This window comes from Pelobates fuscus, chromosome 10 (assembly GCF_036172605.1).
Source record: "Pelobates fuscus isolate aPelFus1 chromosome 10, aPelFus1.pri, whole genome shotgun sequence".
Taxonomy (NCBI): domain Eukaryota; kingdom Metazoa; phylum Chordata; class Amphibia; order Anura; family Pelobatidae; genus Pelobates; species Pelobates fuscus.
In genome coordinates this window covers 154,318,487-154,332,489 of record NC_086326.1, presented here as the reverse complement: position 1 = coordinate 154,332,489, position 14,003 = coordinate 154,318,487, and the positions used below count along the sequence as shown (strand labels likewise).

The 14,003-nt window shown below is 45.2% G+C and overlaps 1 protein-coding gene across 1 annotated transcript in view; it reads right to left on the bottom strand.

The window, feature by feature from the left end:
* Positions 1-299: 299 nt before the first annotated feature.
* Positions 300-14,003, bottom strand: part of LOC134574882 (uncharacterized) — a 63,698-nt gene continuing 49,994 nt past the window's right edge. Inside the window, exons 11-13 of the mRNA XM_063433929.1 lie at positions 3,209-3,355; positions 3,006-3,129; positions 300-2,405 (exon numbers count right to left, since the gene is read on the bottom strand). Of these exons, the coding sequence (XP_063289999.1) occupies positions 535-2,405; positions 3,006-3,129; positions 3,209-3,355 (2,142 nt within the window). The 3' untranslated portion in view covers positions 300-534. The remainder of the gene's footprint in view (positions 2,406-3,005; positions 3,130-3,208; positions 3,356-14,003) is intronic.

Below are 14,003 nucleotides of genomic sequence, written 5' to 3'. Positions count from 1 at the left end.
AGCCTCCCAATGCATTGGATTGGTTGAGTTCATCGGTTTTGATGAAATGGGGCAGCCATGGTAATTACGACACCATGTGCAAAACAGGAAGGTAGGGGTAGAGGTTTCAACTATGTCTCTGTTCAGTGATGGAATGCACCTACAGGTTACCTGGGTTCAGTATCCCAGGTTGTGTCTACACCTTGAAATAAACAACACCATAATTGTTCGTAAAGGAGATTTATTTCATCAATTAGTTAACCTAGCAATATATCAACCCCCCCCCCCCACTGTGGTCTTTAACAAGTTAAAGACCCCACTGTGGTTGGAAACATTGCTAAAACCACTCTTTAGTTGAACAAGTCTCCTTTTTGATAATCAGGTACACTACGACTTGTGCACATACTGTTTAAACGTGATGCTGGACTAGTAGAATTAGTTACATAATATTTATTAAAAGAAGAAAGCAATATAAAATAAAGTTAACATAACTGAGTAAGTTCTATTACATAAAGGAATATGATCTTATCCAGGGGTTTAGAAATGTCTAAATCTTTACACCATTTTCTGTAATGCCAATGTCCTCTCTACTATGTGAATGCGAACATGATTATTCAGATTGCTTTTGTGTCCAAAACATTTCCCGCACTCAGAGCATGTGAAGGGCTTCTCCCCAGTGTGAATTCGCTTGTGTCGATTTAAATCACTCTTTCCTCCAAAACTTTTACCACATTCTGAGCAGGAGAATGGCTTCTCTCCAGTGTGAATTCTCTGATGCGTGATAAGATTTGCTTTGCTCGTAAAACCTTTTCCGCATTCTGAACACGAAAATGGCTTTTCCCCAGTGTGAATACGCTGATGGGTAACAAGATGCGATTTTTTGGTAAAACATTTTCCACAGAAAGCACAAACAAAGGGCTTGTCTCCTGAGTGGATCCTCTGGTGTTTGTGAAGATCTGCATTACAACGAAAACATTTACCACATTCCGAGCAAATAACAGACCTGCTGCTGCTGTGGATTTTTTGATGGGCTGCAAGGTTTGCTTTGTTAATGAATGATTTTCCGCATTCAGAACACGGAAAAGGCTTTTCTCCTGTGTGCATTCTTTGGTGCTGGAGAAGATGTGAATTATTCGAGAAGGATCTTCCACAATTAGAGCAATCATACTGCTTCTCTCCAGAGTGATTTCTCTGATGGGAGGCAAGATGGAGTTTTTTTGTAAAACATTTCCCACATTGTGAACATTCAAATGGTTTATCGCCAGTGTGAGTTCTCTGATGACGACTAAGGTCTGCATTATAATAAAACCGTTTGCCGCACTCCGAGCACACAAATCTCTTTTCTCCCGTGTGAATTCTCTCATGTGTAACAAGATTAGTTTTTCTATTGAAGCATTTGCCACATTGAGAACATGAAAATGGTTTCTCTCCTGTGTGAATTCTACAATGTCGAACCAGATGGGAATTTTTCGTAAAAAACTTCCCACAATAGGAACAGACAAATAACTTTTCACCTGTATGAATTCTTTGATGAGCAGAAAGGTGCGAATTCTTAGTAAAATATTTTCCACAGTAAGAACATATAAACGAGGAATCTCCTATGTGAATCTGTTGATGAGAAGTTAGTTCTGACTCATTACAGAACTGTTCCCCACATTCAGAACATGACAAGATGGCCATTTTGTGAACTTTTTGATGTTCGATAAACCCAACTCTACTTGTGAAAGTCTCTAGACACTTGGCACAGTTATACATTGTGTCTATATGGTCAGTCACCTGAGATGTTGATTCTTCATCATTACATATAGATGCATATTCAGTCTCTACACGCACTGTAGTTCCACAAGTTTCAATATTTGTAACTGTGCCTTCCTCGCATGAAGTGCATTCTTCTTTAATAAGAAATGATGTGTAACATCTCTGGAAATGTTCTGATGGTGTATAAATATCTGTAAGATTTTCTTCTTCACATGAGGCTGGTTCCTTTTTAATACGAGTAGATGGATATTCGGTGGGTCTATAAATGTCTGTAAGATTTCCTTCTTCAGACGTGACTGGTTCCTCCTTAATATAAGTAGATGGATATTCTGTCTGTGGATGTTCTGCCGATGTATAAAAGTCTGTGAGAATTTCTTCTTCACATGAGGCTGTGTCCTCCTTAATATGAGTGGATGGATAATCCGTGGGTGTACAAATGTCTGGAAGATTTCCTTCTTTACTGGAGGTTGGTTCCTCCTTAATACAAGTAGATGGATATTCTGTATGTGGATGTTCTGTGGGTTCAGACAATTCTGTGACATCTTCACATGAGGCTGGTTCATCAGTCAAAGTTTGAATAGTTTTCCTTGGCTTCTCTTTGTTTGTGTAATCTAATGAAATACAACTGATGTGAAAATCTTCTAATGTACTTTTTGCCTCAGAGTTATCTGTGGGAAGGACATAGACTTTTGTTAGACAACCTCTTTGCTAATGTAAAAATTCCTGAAAAATAGTGCTAAGTACCCCAATCATGTTGATATAGAGGTTATGGTACCATTAGGTTGCAGAACCATCCCCCAGTTTTGGGGCAGACTGTTTTATAGTGAACTGGTCAAATGCAGGGGTGCTTTGGCTATGTCGCCCCAATGCTAAGTCTAGGTGTCCCACATCAACATTAGTTGCAATTTCAGCCATATTTAGACAACATTGATTGACAGTGTGAGTCAGCTGACCCATTGAGTAAATCAAGGCCATCTAAATATTGGTAATGTGTTAGTGGAACTTCTGAATTACCAATAAGGAGCAGTGGGCTGTACCATAAGTGGCTTGGGAACCCCCAGACTTTGGCCAACCTATTAGCACCATAACCAGTACACTGACATGTGGAGATTATGATGATAACTCCTTAAAGTAACAGACATACATATCTTTATATTTGTATACACAGGCATGGTCAACCATCTGCTGTTTCATGTAAAAAGTAATTCTCCCATCGGCTACTCATTACACAGTCCTATTATATACCCAAAAATCAAACCTTTTCTTACCCATTGTTCTTAATGGTCGCACTTTTTCCATTACTGCATTCTTGTCAAGATCCTGGTGTCTTCCTAAATTTTCCCAGTTTTCCATGGAGGAACTCACAGTAATACCGTCACATCTTATGGGAATCTGTTACACAATGATACAGTTACTACACAGACACATTAATTGCTTTTACTGTATAATGTCTTATTAAAAGCAGCCTCACCTCTCCAGTCAGCAGCTCGATGATTTTATTGGTCAATTCCAGGATCTTCTGGTCTGTGTTTCGGCTCAGGGACCTACAAAACCCTTCTGAGTCGTGGGGCCTCTTGCATGCAACATGGTTACTTAAGTTCTTCACAACAATATATTCCTAATGTTAAAAGAGACACTATTAGAAAAAACACCAACAAATCTGCTAAACCAATTATAATTTAACTTTTTTCTTGTCAATCTTTTTTTAGTCACATCTCTCCAGTAAAACAAACATTCTCTTGTTAAAAAAAAAAGAAAAAAGTGGCACTAATTTACCATAACTACATGCAATATTTAATGTGCAGCATATAACCCATACTAATTTACCCATGTAATTACATCCCGTGCCCAAAATTAGCATTAAACACTGATACAGTGACAAAACACTTTAACCCCTTAAGGACCAAACTTCTGGAATAAAAGGGAATCATGACATGTCACACGTCATTTGTCCTTAAGGGGTTAAAGGAACACTATAAGCACCAAAACAATGGGGGCAGGGCCAGACCACCATGGTGGCAGGTTGCGTGTCAGAAGAACTCCTGCCAGATCTTACTTGTTAATCTCCAAATAAGCAAAACTTGATCCCTTTTGGGTCTAAAAACTGGCAGCTGTAATTTAAGTACCTACTGCTAAGCCTGCAGAAACCTGGTCTGGACGTTGTGAAGCCCTGCTGGGTGACTGAGCATCCGGAGCTTGTGGCCCACTCGAGTGGGGGGTGAGGTAGATGGCTGCCGCCTTACCTACTTACCGATAGCCTAGGGCAGCTCTTTGATGGATCATCTTCCTGGCCCAGTTCTCCCCCCTTTGGACCGTTGGGGGTTATACCGGTCCCCACTGTCTTGACACACGTGCTTCTGCTGGTTCTAGTACCACACCGCAGTTCAGGCATTGCAGATGGCGATCTGAATAAAATGGCGGTCGGGCCTCCATCAACTGCTGTAACATGGTGAAGCGCTCAGTCGAGCGAATAGACAAGATCCTTCAGCACTTCTGGGCGATGCTGGAGAAGGGAAATAATCCAAAAACAACTCAAGTAGAAAGGGAGATGAAGAGGGGCGGGTATTTAGGACTGAGACAGCCTCTTTCGGGCAAAACCCCTGTAACAGATCACCTGGCACCCCGACTGGGTACCTCCGTTGAAGGATGCTCCTAGCGCCTACAGAGGGCTCCAAGCACTCCAGACGACACCATAACCACCGTAGACTCCTCCAGAGAGCAAGACAGGAACAAGCTCTTAAAAGAGCTTAGAAGTGATTATCCAAGGGAGCATGCAGAGCATAGCAATCCCTTGTAGTGATACAGCAATTCCCCCAATAAGAGACAGGACTCTAGATTGAGGGTGAAGAAGAACTCTGGTTTATTGACACACACTCTGCTTTTATGCAATTCTCCCATGCAAGGGAGACGCCCACAGACAATTATACATTACCCAATCACACACTGGTTACAACCCACAGATTCCCTCCCCTTAGCCTGAGAGGTAACCCAATTATCCGTACAGTTTAAAACATACTTTTTACCCAAATTCCATAACTCTAAAACTATACATCCAATATTAATAAAAGTCACTTATTATTAATCAGCACATTTCAAATACAAACATACACAAAAATCATTTGAATCCGTTCAGCTGTTCGGGAGATAGGTATAAGTCACTTTTGACCGACCGCAAGCACATTTTCATGCCCAAAACATTTCCACGGAGAAAATGAGTTTCAAGTGTTCGAATCTTCGAATGGGACTTAGTCTCCAGCCGCAGTGTCGAAGTGGAGTAGAAGGTACGGGTCAGCGGTGTTTGTGCAATTGGATAGCCGAAAACAGTTCCATAGATTTGGCTGCACACACCACTGACCGCGTTCGAATGAGTTAAAATGGCTGCCGCCACGTGTTCGATATTCGAATGGTGGCCACTTCGGCACTTCGACTGCATCCAAAGTGCCAGTTTAACAGTACAAATCCTTTTCTCTGGGAGTTAAAGGGCCAGGAACAGCAATATAAAAATCCATTATGCACAGATCAGTTCCTAGAAGGGCAATACATCCCAGGGCCATAGTCGCAGGGCAGGAGGCTGGCAAACAGGCCCCTCCAAAAACCAGTGGCGAGGTTACTTTTGCCACATATCTCCCCTTTGGGGGGTAGACTAACCAGGTACCTAACCTTCTGTCGGTCGGTGCCTGAGTTAGTCTGACAACCCACCCACAACAGCAAAGTGCAAGAGCAGCCCACCCACAACAAACAGTTACTGCACCTGGGTATTTCTCTGGGGTGATGGGGTAACACGCTGTGGGGACTTGAGGGGCAGAGGCCAGCGGCGCTTTGCCCTGATGCCAGCGCTTCTGCTGGGGTGAGGGGGGTGCAGGCCAGTCCTGTAACAAGGGGGTTGATAGGCAGAGGCCAGCGGCACTCTGCCCTGATGCCAGCTCTTCCGCTGGTATAGCCTGCAGGACATCATGCTCTGGACAAGGGACAAAGGGAGGGCAGAGGCCAACTGCACTCTGCCCAGCTGCATGCTCTTCTGCTAGGGTGCTTGGGACATAGTCCGGCTCATTAGCCAGGGGAACATGAGGGTCAGTGGGGGTTAACATCTCCTCTGTTAACCCTGGGGCCAAGTTAGGAGTTAGCTGGGGTGGGGAGAATTGGCTTACCTCCTCATCCTGATACTTCTGCGATGGTAGCTGGGGATCTGGACAGGCTGTCCAGCATCCCTGTGGATCATGCACAGAGACCACGGTCCCATCTGCGCCATCTGGAAGATTGGTGTCAGGCTGCCGCTGGAGAGGGAGACCAACTGTCTCCACTCCCGTAATATTGTCCTGCTGCTGGAGAAAGAGACCAACTGTCTCTGCTCTCCGTAGGACACACTGCTGCTGCTGGGGGGGGGGGGGACGACACCTTTGGCCCCCTGGAACTCACCCTGCCGCTGGGAAAAAGGACGAAACCTTTGGCTCCCGGGAACTCACACTGCCGCTGGGGAGGAAGGACGACACCTTCGGCTCCCTGGAACTCACACTGCCGCTGGGGAGGAGGGACGGCACCTTCGGCTCCCTGGAACTCACACTGCCGCTGGGGAGGAAGGACGACACCTTCGGCTCCCTGGGGCGCACACTGCCGCTGGAGATTAGGTGTCCATATCCTCAACCCCCACAGTTTTTGCTCAAAGACCATTGCCGCATGGTTCTCAGCACTCAACTGGCGCATTACTTGGAAGATCACCTTGTTCAATGGGTCTGGGCCATAGCAGACCAACTGCCTCTTTACCTCCTCAATGTAAGCGTCGTCCTCGTAGCGACGTATTAGGTTGAGGTGCTCTTCGCAGGGTTCTATCCAGGGTCTTGCTCGCTCCATGCTGTTGTAGATAGGGACGCTGCACGGTAGCTAGCTCTATCCCTCTATTGTAAATCCGTATCGTTACTGGTGTCTCTGAGCTGCTTCTCCTCGCACTAGGATGCCATCCCACCACTATAACAGATCACCTGGCACCCTGACTGGGTACCTCCGTTGAAGGATGCTCCTAGCACTTACAGAGGGCTCCAAGCACTCCAGCCGACACCAAACCCCCGTAGACTCCTCCAGAGAGCAAACATATGGAACTATTTTCGGCTTACACATTGTGTGCCGTCGGTAAAACTAAGACCTTCTATAAAATTGTCGAACCCCTGAACCAATCTGGGTGATTTTTCAGTATGATGCTCCCTCAGATCGGGGCTATCAGGGGATATCTGAATTGTGGGAGCAGGATAGGTTTTTGGGGGTACTTCTGGAAATGTATGAAAATTTTTATTTTTTCGCTTGGACATAATTTAATTGATACAGTAATTAACTCAATTATCTCCTAACAGAGGGGAGGGATTGTGTGGAATGTATGGGAGTGACTCATTAACTGCCTTTGTGTTTTTTGGTTGTGTACTGTTTTTACCTGTGCACAACAAGGTCCCCCTGGGTGGTAACCTTTTGGTAAAAACCTGCATTGAAGGCCAATTTGGCCATTAAAAGTTTAGTTCTGCTCCTAATACTGAGTGTTGTCCAGTTATTGGGAAGGGTGATGGGATATTCATGGATTATTATATGTTTATGTCTGCCTTCTTGAAGTATCCTGTATGTTCCTGAGTAGCTGTTGGAGTACCCAGCAGAGAAAAAGTCCTGCGGCTATAACTAGCTCTCCGCTACACTTTTTCTTAAAAAAAAAATTAAAAAAATGTAAAAAGATGTTATTGTCATTCAGCGAAGTCTATGACTGGAATTGTGTATCACATAAGCTGTCAAACTCTGTCATTTTGATCCTTGTGTGTTTCATGCTATCATCTCAATAAAACAAAGATTAATTTAAAAAAAAAAGCATCAAAACAACTTTAGCTTATTGAAGCAGTTTTGTTGTATAGATCATGCCCCCACAGTTTCACTACTGAATTGTTTGCTATTTAGGAGTTTAAATCACTTTGTTTATGCAGCCCTATGAGGTAGTAAGTCTTTAATTTTCACCTGTGCGTATTTTTGTATATCTTCATAAACCCACAACTAACTCACTGAGCTTTCTCACTTGCAGTTGCTTAAATGTAGTTTCTTTTAAATAGGCTATTTTTAAGTACGAGTTTAAACACACAAGGTATTTATTATGTATAAAGTAGTCCTGCATACTTGTTTTTTTTCTATCGGGGGAAATTAGTGTTGGCAAGATTGAAGGTTTGACTCATTGCACATCTTGCTACATGTATGCATGCTTAGATGAATCCGTCCAGGGCCCATACCGCTGTGATAAGTGCGAGTTGCTTCTCTGGCAGCTCAGATTGGAGATCTGGAGAAGCAAATTGTAACACTTGAGGAGATCAACAATCTTGAGAGGAGTCTGCTTCTTATTGAGCAGAGTTTAGTGGGTGTAGTTGGTGAAGTGCGGAGAATACAAGACAGCTGGGGAACAGGCAGGTGTTTGGGTGACAGTTACACGTGGTAGAAAGGGGGTTGGGGGAAGAAAAGGTTTAGCTAGTCCTGACTTTGTGCAGCCTAACAGATTTGCCTGTTTGAGTGAAGATGTTGGGAGCATCAGCTCGAGAGTAGCTGTACTGGATATAACTGTTCCTTCTACCAGCCGAGGCAAGAGCCCCTCTCTAGTACGGGTAGAACTGAGAACGTAAGGAAGGATGTGGAAGCTTTATGGGTAAATATCTGCTTGGGGGAAAAGAGGGGAAACCAACTATTGGTTGGGATATGTTATAAACCACCTAATGTTAATATTGACGAGGAACAACAGCTGTGATGCTCCGGCTGCATTCAGAAAGTCCTTGGGCTTCACCTGTGGTTCTAGTACCGAAGCTGGATGGTACAACCCGCTTCTGTGTAGACTACAGGCGGCTCAATGACAAATCAGTCACAGACGCCTATCCAATGTCCCGGATGGACGAACTGCTTGACCCCATCTCCAAGGGGAGGTATCTGACCACAATAGACCTATGTAAGGGATACTGGCAGATCCCCCTCGCGGAGGATGCTGTCCCCAAATCAGCGTTCATCACCCCGTTCGGCCTCTACCAATTCCGGGTTATGCCGTTTGGGATGAAGAACGCTCCGGCCACCTTCCAACGGATGGTAAACCGCCTACTAGAGGGTCTCCAGGACTATGTATGTGCCTACCTGGACGATATCGCCATTTATAGCGATACCTGGGAGGCACATCTGGAGCACGTAGGGTCAATGTTAGATAGGATTAGGGGGGCCGGCCTAACTTTGAAGCCGGACAAGTGTCACTTGGGTATGGCGGAGGTACAATATTTGGGCCACCGGGTCGGATGTGGTAAGCAAGGGCCAGAGCCCGGTAAGATCGAGGCCGTTGCCAATTGGCCCACTCCCCATACCAAGACACAAGTCATGGCCTTCCTGGGGACAGCCGGCTATTACAGACGCTTTGTGCCAGAATATAGCGCTCTAGCCAAACCCCTGACTGACTTACCCAAAAAGAAATTACCCCGACAAGTCCTGTGGTCCCCGGAGTGTGAGTTGGCTTTCCAAGCGTTGAAAAAAGCTCTAATTAATGCTCCTGTGTTGGCTGCCCCAGATCCTAACAAAAGATTTATTGTCCACACAGACGCCTCAATGTTTGGACTGGGGGCAGTATTAAGTCAGATCGGAGAGGACAGAGGAGAGCACCCGGTAGCCTACCTGAGTCGGAAGCTGCTGCCAAGGTCTGGGTGCTCAAAAAACTCACTCCCTATTGTTACGATTGCCTCCGGTCTAGCAGGAGGTTGGATCGCTTGGATGTCCTTGTTTCCGAAGTCAGAGAGGCGAACGATGCTCCAGTCGGTAGAAACCTGCAAGTGTAGAATCTCCCACTAGCTATAGCAAAGCTAAGATTTCCGGATCCCGACAACACGAGTCGAGGCTACGAGTTGAGGGTAAAACAAACTGACTTTACTGGCACGTAAGCATGGCAATTTATGCAAGTCCCCAGGTCCAAGGACAGCCCCCTGTGGACCTGGTGGGATACAGGTACAATACAACAAGGTAACCAATCACAAGACACTGTATCATTTGAACTTGTTACCGCCCAGCTTGTAGATAATGAATCCAACGGTTTCAGTAATACAATTATCTCCAAGCGCCCAAAACCCACGTTTATTTTACATACAGAAAACCGATTAAAAATACATAACTCCAACAGTTTAATAACTATTTCGGTACTTTCACCACTCATTTTATAGCTCCAGTCCGTGTGTATTAGTTCAACGAATAGCAACTCAAACTCACGAACCCGCTGCTGTATTTCGTCAAGGGAAAGTCTGTTCGTGTGTTTGGGTCGCAAGCTGAAAATGGCGGCCATGTTTTGAGGTGCAACAATAGGCAGCGGGACCTCGGCATCAACTCGAAGTAATAAGGGCCAGAGTTGTGCCCGAATTCCCGCTCTCTGGCTGGATGTCGTTGCCGTTTGAGATACGAATTTAGCCCGCCGTGAAGGGGCACTTAATCTCCGGTTAACTGCAACATTCCACATTCTAATTGAGGCCACACGCCGGATTGAAGGTGGTCCCTGTTCGTGCCTCTTTCGGTAGTTTAACCATCAGTAGATAAGGCACGAACGGATATATACTGGGGCCGTCAATTAGCCTGCGGTTAACCGCAAACCACAACCCTCTGGGTGATCAATTGGTGGCACACGCTCTCACTCAGCCGGGTGGTCGACCGTTCGGTAGTTTGAGAGGTGACCGGGGTTAAGTAGCAGCACACGCCAGGAGTCGGGTGGTCGGTTGTTCGTTTGACGAACTAGGGTATATATATTCCATTTGGGAGAGGGTGCAGCATTCAAGTACCGAGGTCATAAGTTACAAAATAGTCAATATAATCCTGGTTGGTAACAGTCTTGTAACACCTATCTCTATGGCCGGGCCTTCACTCTCATTACTGACCACAATCCCTTGGTCTGGCTCAACCGGGTCTCAGGGGATAATGCCCGTTTACTGCGCTGGAGTTTGGCCCTTCAGTCATATGACTTCACTATCCACTACCGCCCAGGCAACCAAAACGGGAATGCGGACGGGCTGTCACGTCAAACTGGCTTACTATCAGAATAAACATTGGACTTCCCGTCAGCCCCTATTGGACCAGGAAAGGTCCAACCAGGTCTGCCGGAGCAGGGAGTAAAAGGGGGGCCATTGTGAAGAATCACCCTCCATTCATTCGACTATTTCCCTCCCTGCTACTGTATTTGTTGGATTTATTACTTTTATTACTAGTTCATTCGTTACTTTCTATTCGTCAAAAGCCCTTGTTCGGTAAAATAGCTATTTTACCGAACGAGGACCACCCTGGGTAGCAATTAGAACTTCTTGTGAAACCGCAAGTTAATGGAGTGCTCCTGGGTGGCCGCCATTTCGGGACCCGAACACGTGGCGAGAACAATGAATGGAGGCCATCTTAAACTCCCGAACGGCCGGTCAGCGGGACTTAGGTGTCGAGCGCCTGGAACTATTTTCGGCATGGCCCTCCTGCATGACCCGGTCCCCCATGGAAGTCCCGTCTGATTTATTTCCACGAACTTGACACGAACGGCGTTCGGGAAATTCAAAGTACCAAATGAGGGGAGCACTTTCCACGAACTCTCTGCATTCTAACCCTGGTAGTTTTCGTGTAAATTGACACAAACAGAGACCGGCTCTTAGCCCCAATTTCATGGAACTCTAAATCGGATAACAACACACGGTGAGCCGGTCAAACTTCCACACGACGCGACACGAAAACTACTGAACGGATTTTCGTGAAATTTAAGTATGTTGCTCCCCAGACCATCAGCTACCCAGGGATGTATTTATATTGATATGTGATATGGAAAGTATTGTTTTAAAAAATTGTAAAACTGTAAATTTTCTGGCCAGTAGATAATTGAGTTTAGCATGCTGCTCAAACCCAATGATCTAGCCTGGCCCAGAGGAGGAGTTTTGTATTGTATAAATTGTGTTCCCTCTGTGCCAGTAAAACAGTCTTGTCCCAGCATTAAGCTTTGGCTCATGTGTGGATTATTTGGCGATACCAGCGATATTTGTTCCTGTGGATTATTGGAGTTATTCTGCTATTGGGAAATGGAATACTAGACAGTGATACTGATTACTACCGTCACAGTACATTTCTCAGTATGTACCATTGGGAAATAAATATAAAAGAAACAAATTAAAACCAATGTGGCTTAGTAGAGAAGTAAAACAAGAGATTAAAAATAAGAAAAGGAAATTTAAAGCATTTAAATCGGACAAATCAGAGGCATCCTAAATAAGATATAAGGAAGCAAATAATGCGTGCAAAAAGGCAATTAGACTTGCTAAACTTCAAAATGAAAAAATAATAGCTAAAGAAAGCAAAACCAACCCCAAAGCATTTTTAAAGTACATAAATTCTAAAGAACACAAAAATGAAAGTGTAGGTACACTAAAAACTAGGCATGTGCATGGGGAAATTTTTTGGTTCAGTATTCCGAAATCCGGAACCTTCGCAATTCGGGACTTCGGCACTTCTCTTGCAGCCACTTAGTAGATAACTCCCTAATACTAAGTAAAAATTACTTAGTATTAGTAAATTTTGCCCCTACTTGCTATACCGCGAGTAGGGGCATGTCTACTAAACCGTGAGCAGCCTAATGTCCTTCCCCCCTGAGCGGCGGGTGGGGGTTGTAACGGATCGCCTGGCACCCCGACTTGGTACCTCCGTTAATGGATGCTCCTAGTGCTTCCTGAGGACTCCAAGCACTCTGGCAGACACCACAATCACCGAATCCGAGAAACCTTTAAATTCTCCCAAGCATATGAATGCTGTAGACCATTGAATAGGAACCATACGAATAGGCTTGTACTCCTAGCAGTCAACTGGAACAGCATACAATAAATCCTTCCCCCAATAATGAGACGACACATCACTTTGAGGGTAAAACAGGAACTCTTGACTGGCACATCCAGCCTGGCTTTTATTACAAACAGATACATACAGGACACTCCCAGGGGGAGGATGAAATTAACCAATCACATACATGGTTCAGCCCACACATCCCCTCCCCTCAGATAACATTAAACCCAATTATCCGGTACACTTTTCCAGCCAAGTTCTGGATGTACCCCAAAAACCGGGGGTACACCTTTAAATCCAGCATCGCTGGATAGCCCTTATTCAGGGGGACAACATTTCCAAAATTCAAGTCATTCGGAGGAATGGTTCGGGAGATATGAGGTTCCAAAGATTTGACCGACCGCATGGGTAAAGTATCTGAAAACAGTTGCATGCATTTTGGCCCTGCAGTCGGTCACAAACAAGTGAATGAAACAGACGAATTACTGGTGTTATAGAGACTAAGGGGGATTCGCATGAATCCCCTAGTTCGTGAGTTTCTTTCTACCGAACGGCGTTTCCCCACGAAATCCTGGAAGTCTGGAGGTCTCAGCGGTGTTTGCCTAGTCGAGTGTCCGATTTTAGTTCCAGACGCTCGACGGCAAAACACCGCTGTTCGGTATTTAAGATGGCCGCCGCCACGTGTTCGGCTCCCGAATGGCGGCCACCCAGAGGATACAGACCACACTGCACTGATTGCCAATTACCCGTTTGCAACATTGTTGCAAACGGTAATTGGAGGCACACTCATTCCTGGGTGGTCTGGTTGTTCGGTAGTTTCACTCAATATACTGAATGGAGTGATTCTACCGAACAATCAGATGAATGCTGCATACAAATCACCCAGGATAAACTTAACACATATATAAATACATATATAATATTACAGGCAGTACACTCGAATATGCTTCACAGTCTTAAAGGGACAGTAGTCCCAAAAGTCCCAATGTGTCCATAGATGCTGTTAAAAGGGCCAGTAGCAGCAATATACAGTATAACAAGCCCAAATATAAATCTTTAAATGTACCAGTTTTCCAGGGGCCATAGTCAGCGGGTAAGAGGCAGGCAGCCAGGCCCCTCCAATGTCCAGTGGCGAGGTGGGTTCCGCCACAGGGGTCTTACAGTAAAACAAGGGGGGGGGACCTAATGTCCTGCCCCCTGGCCCCCACCCCTGAGCGGTGGGTGGGGGCCCTAAATACTAATAAGGGGGGGCCCTAATGTCCTCCCCCCTGACCCCCACCCCTGAGCAGCAAACTGTCCACTAGTGGGCGGTAGGGACCAGGTTGACTACCCCGATTTAGACGCTCAATCTCCTAAGGTGGTCTTTTTAAGGATTTTAGCCCAGTCCATTCTGATATACATGTATATGTATATATTTATGTATAGTTGAAGTTGATAATTATTGGACT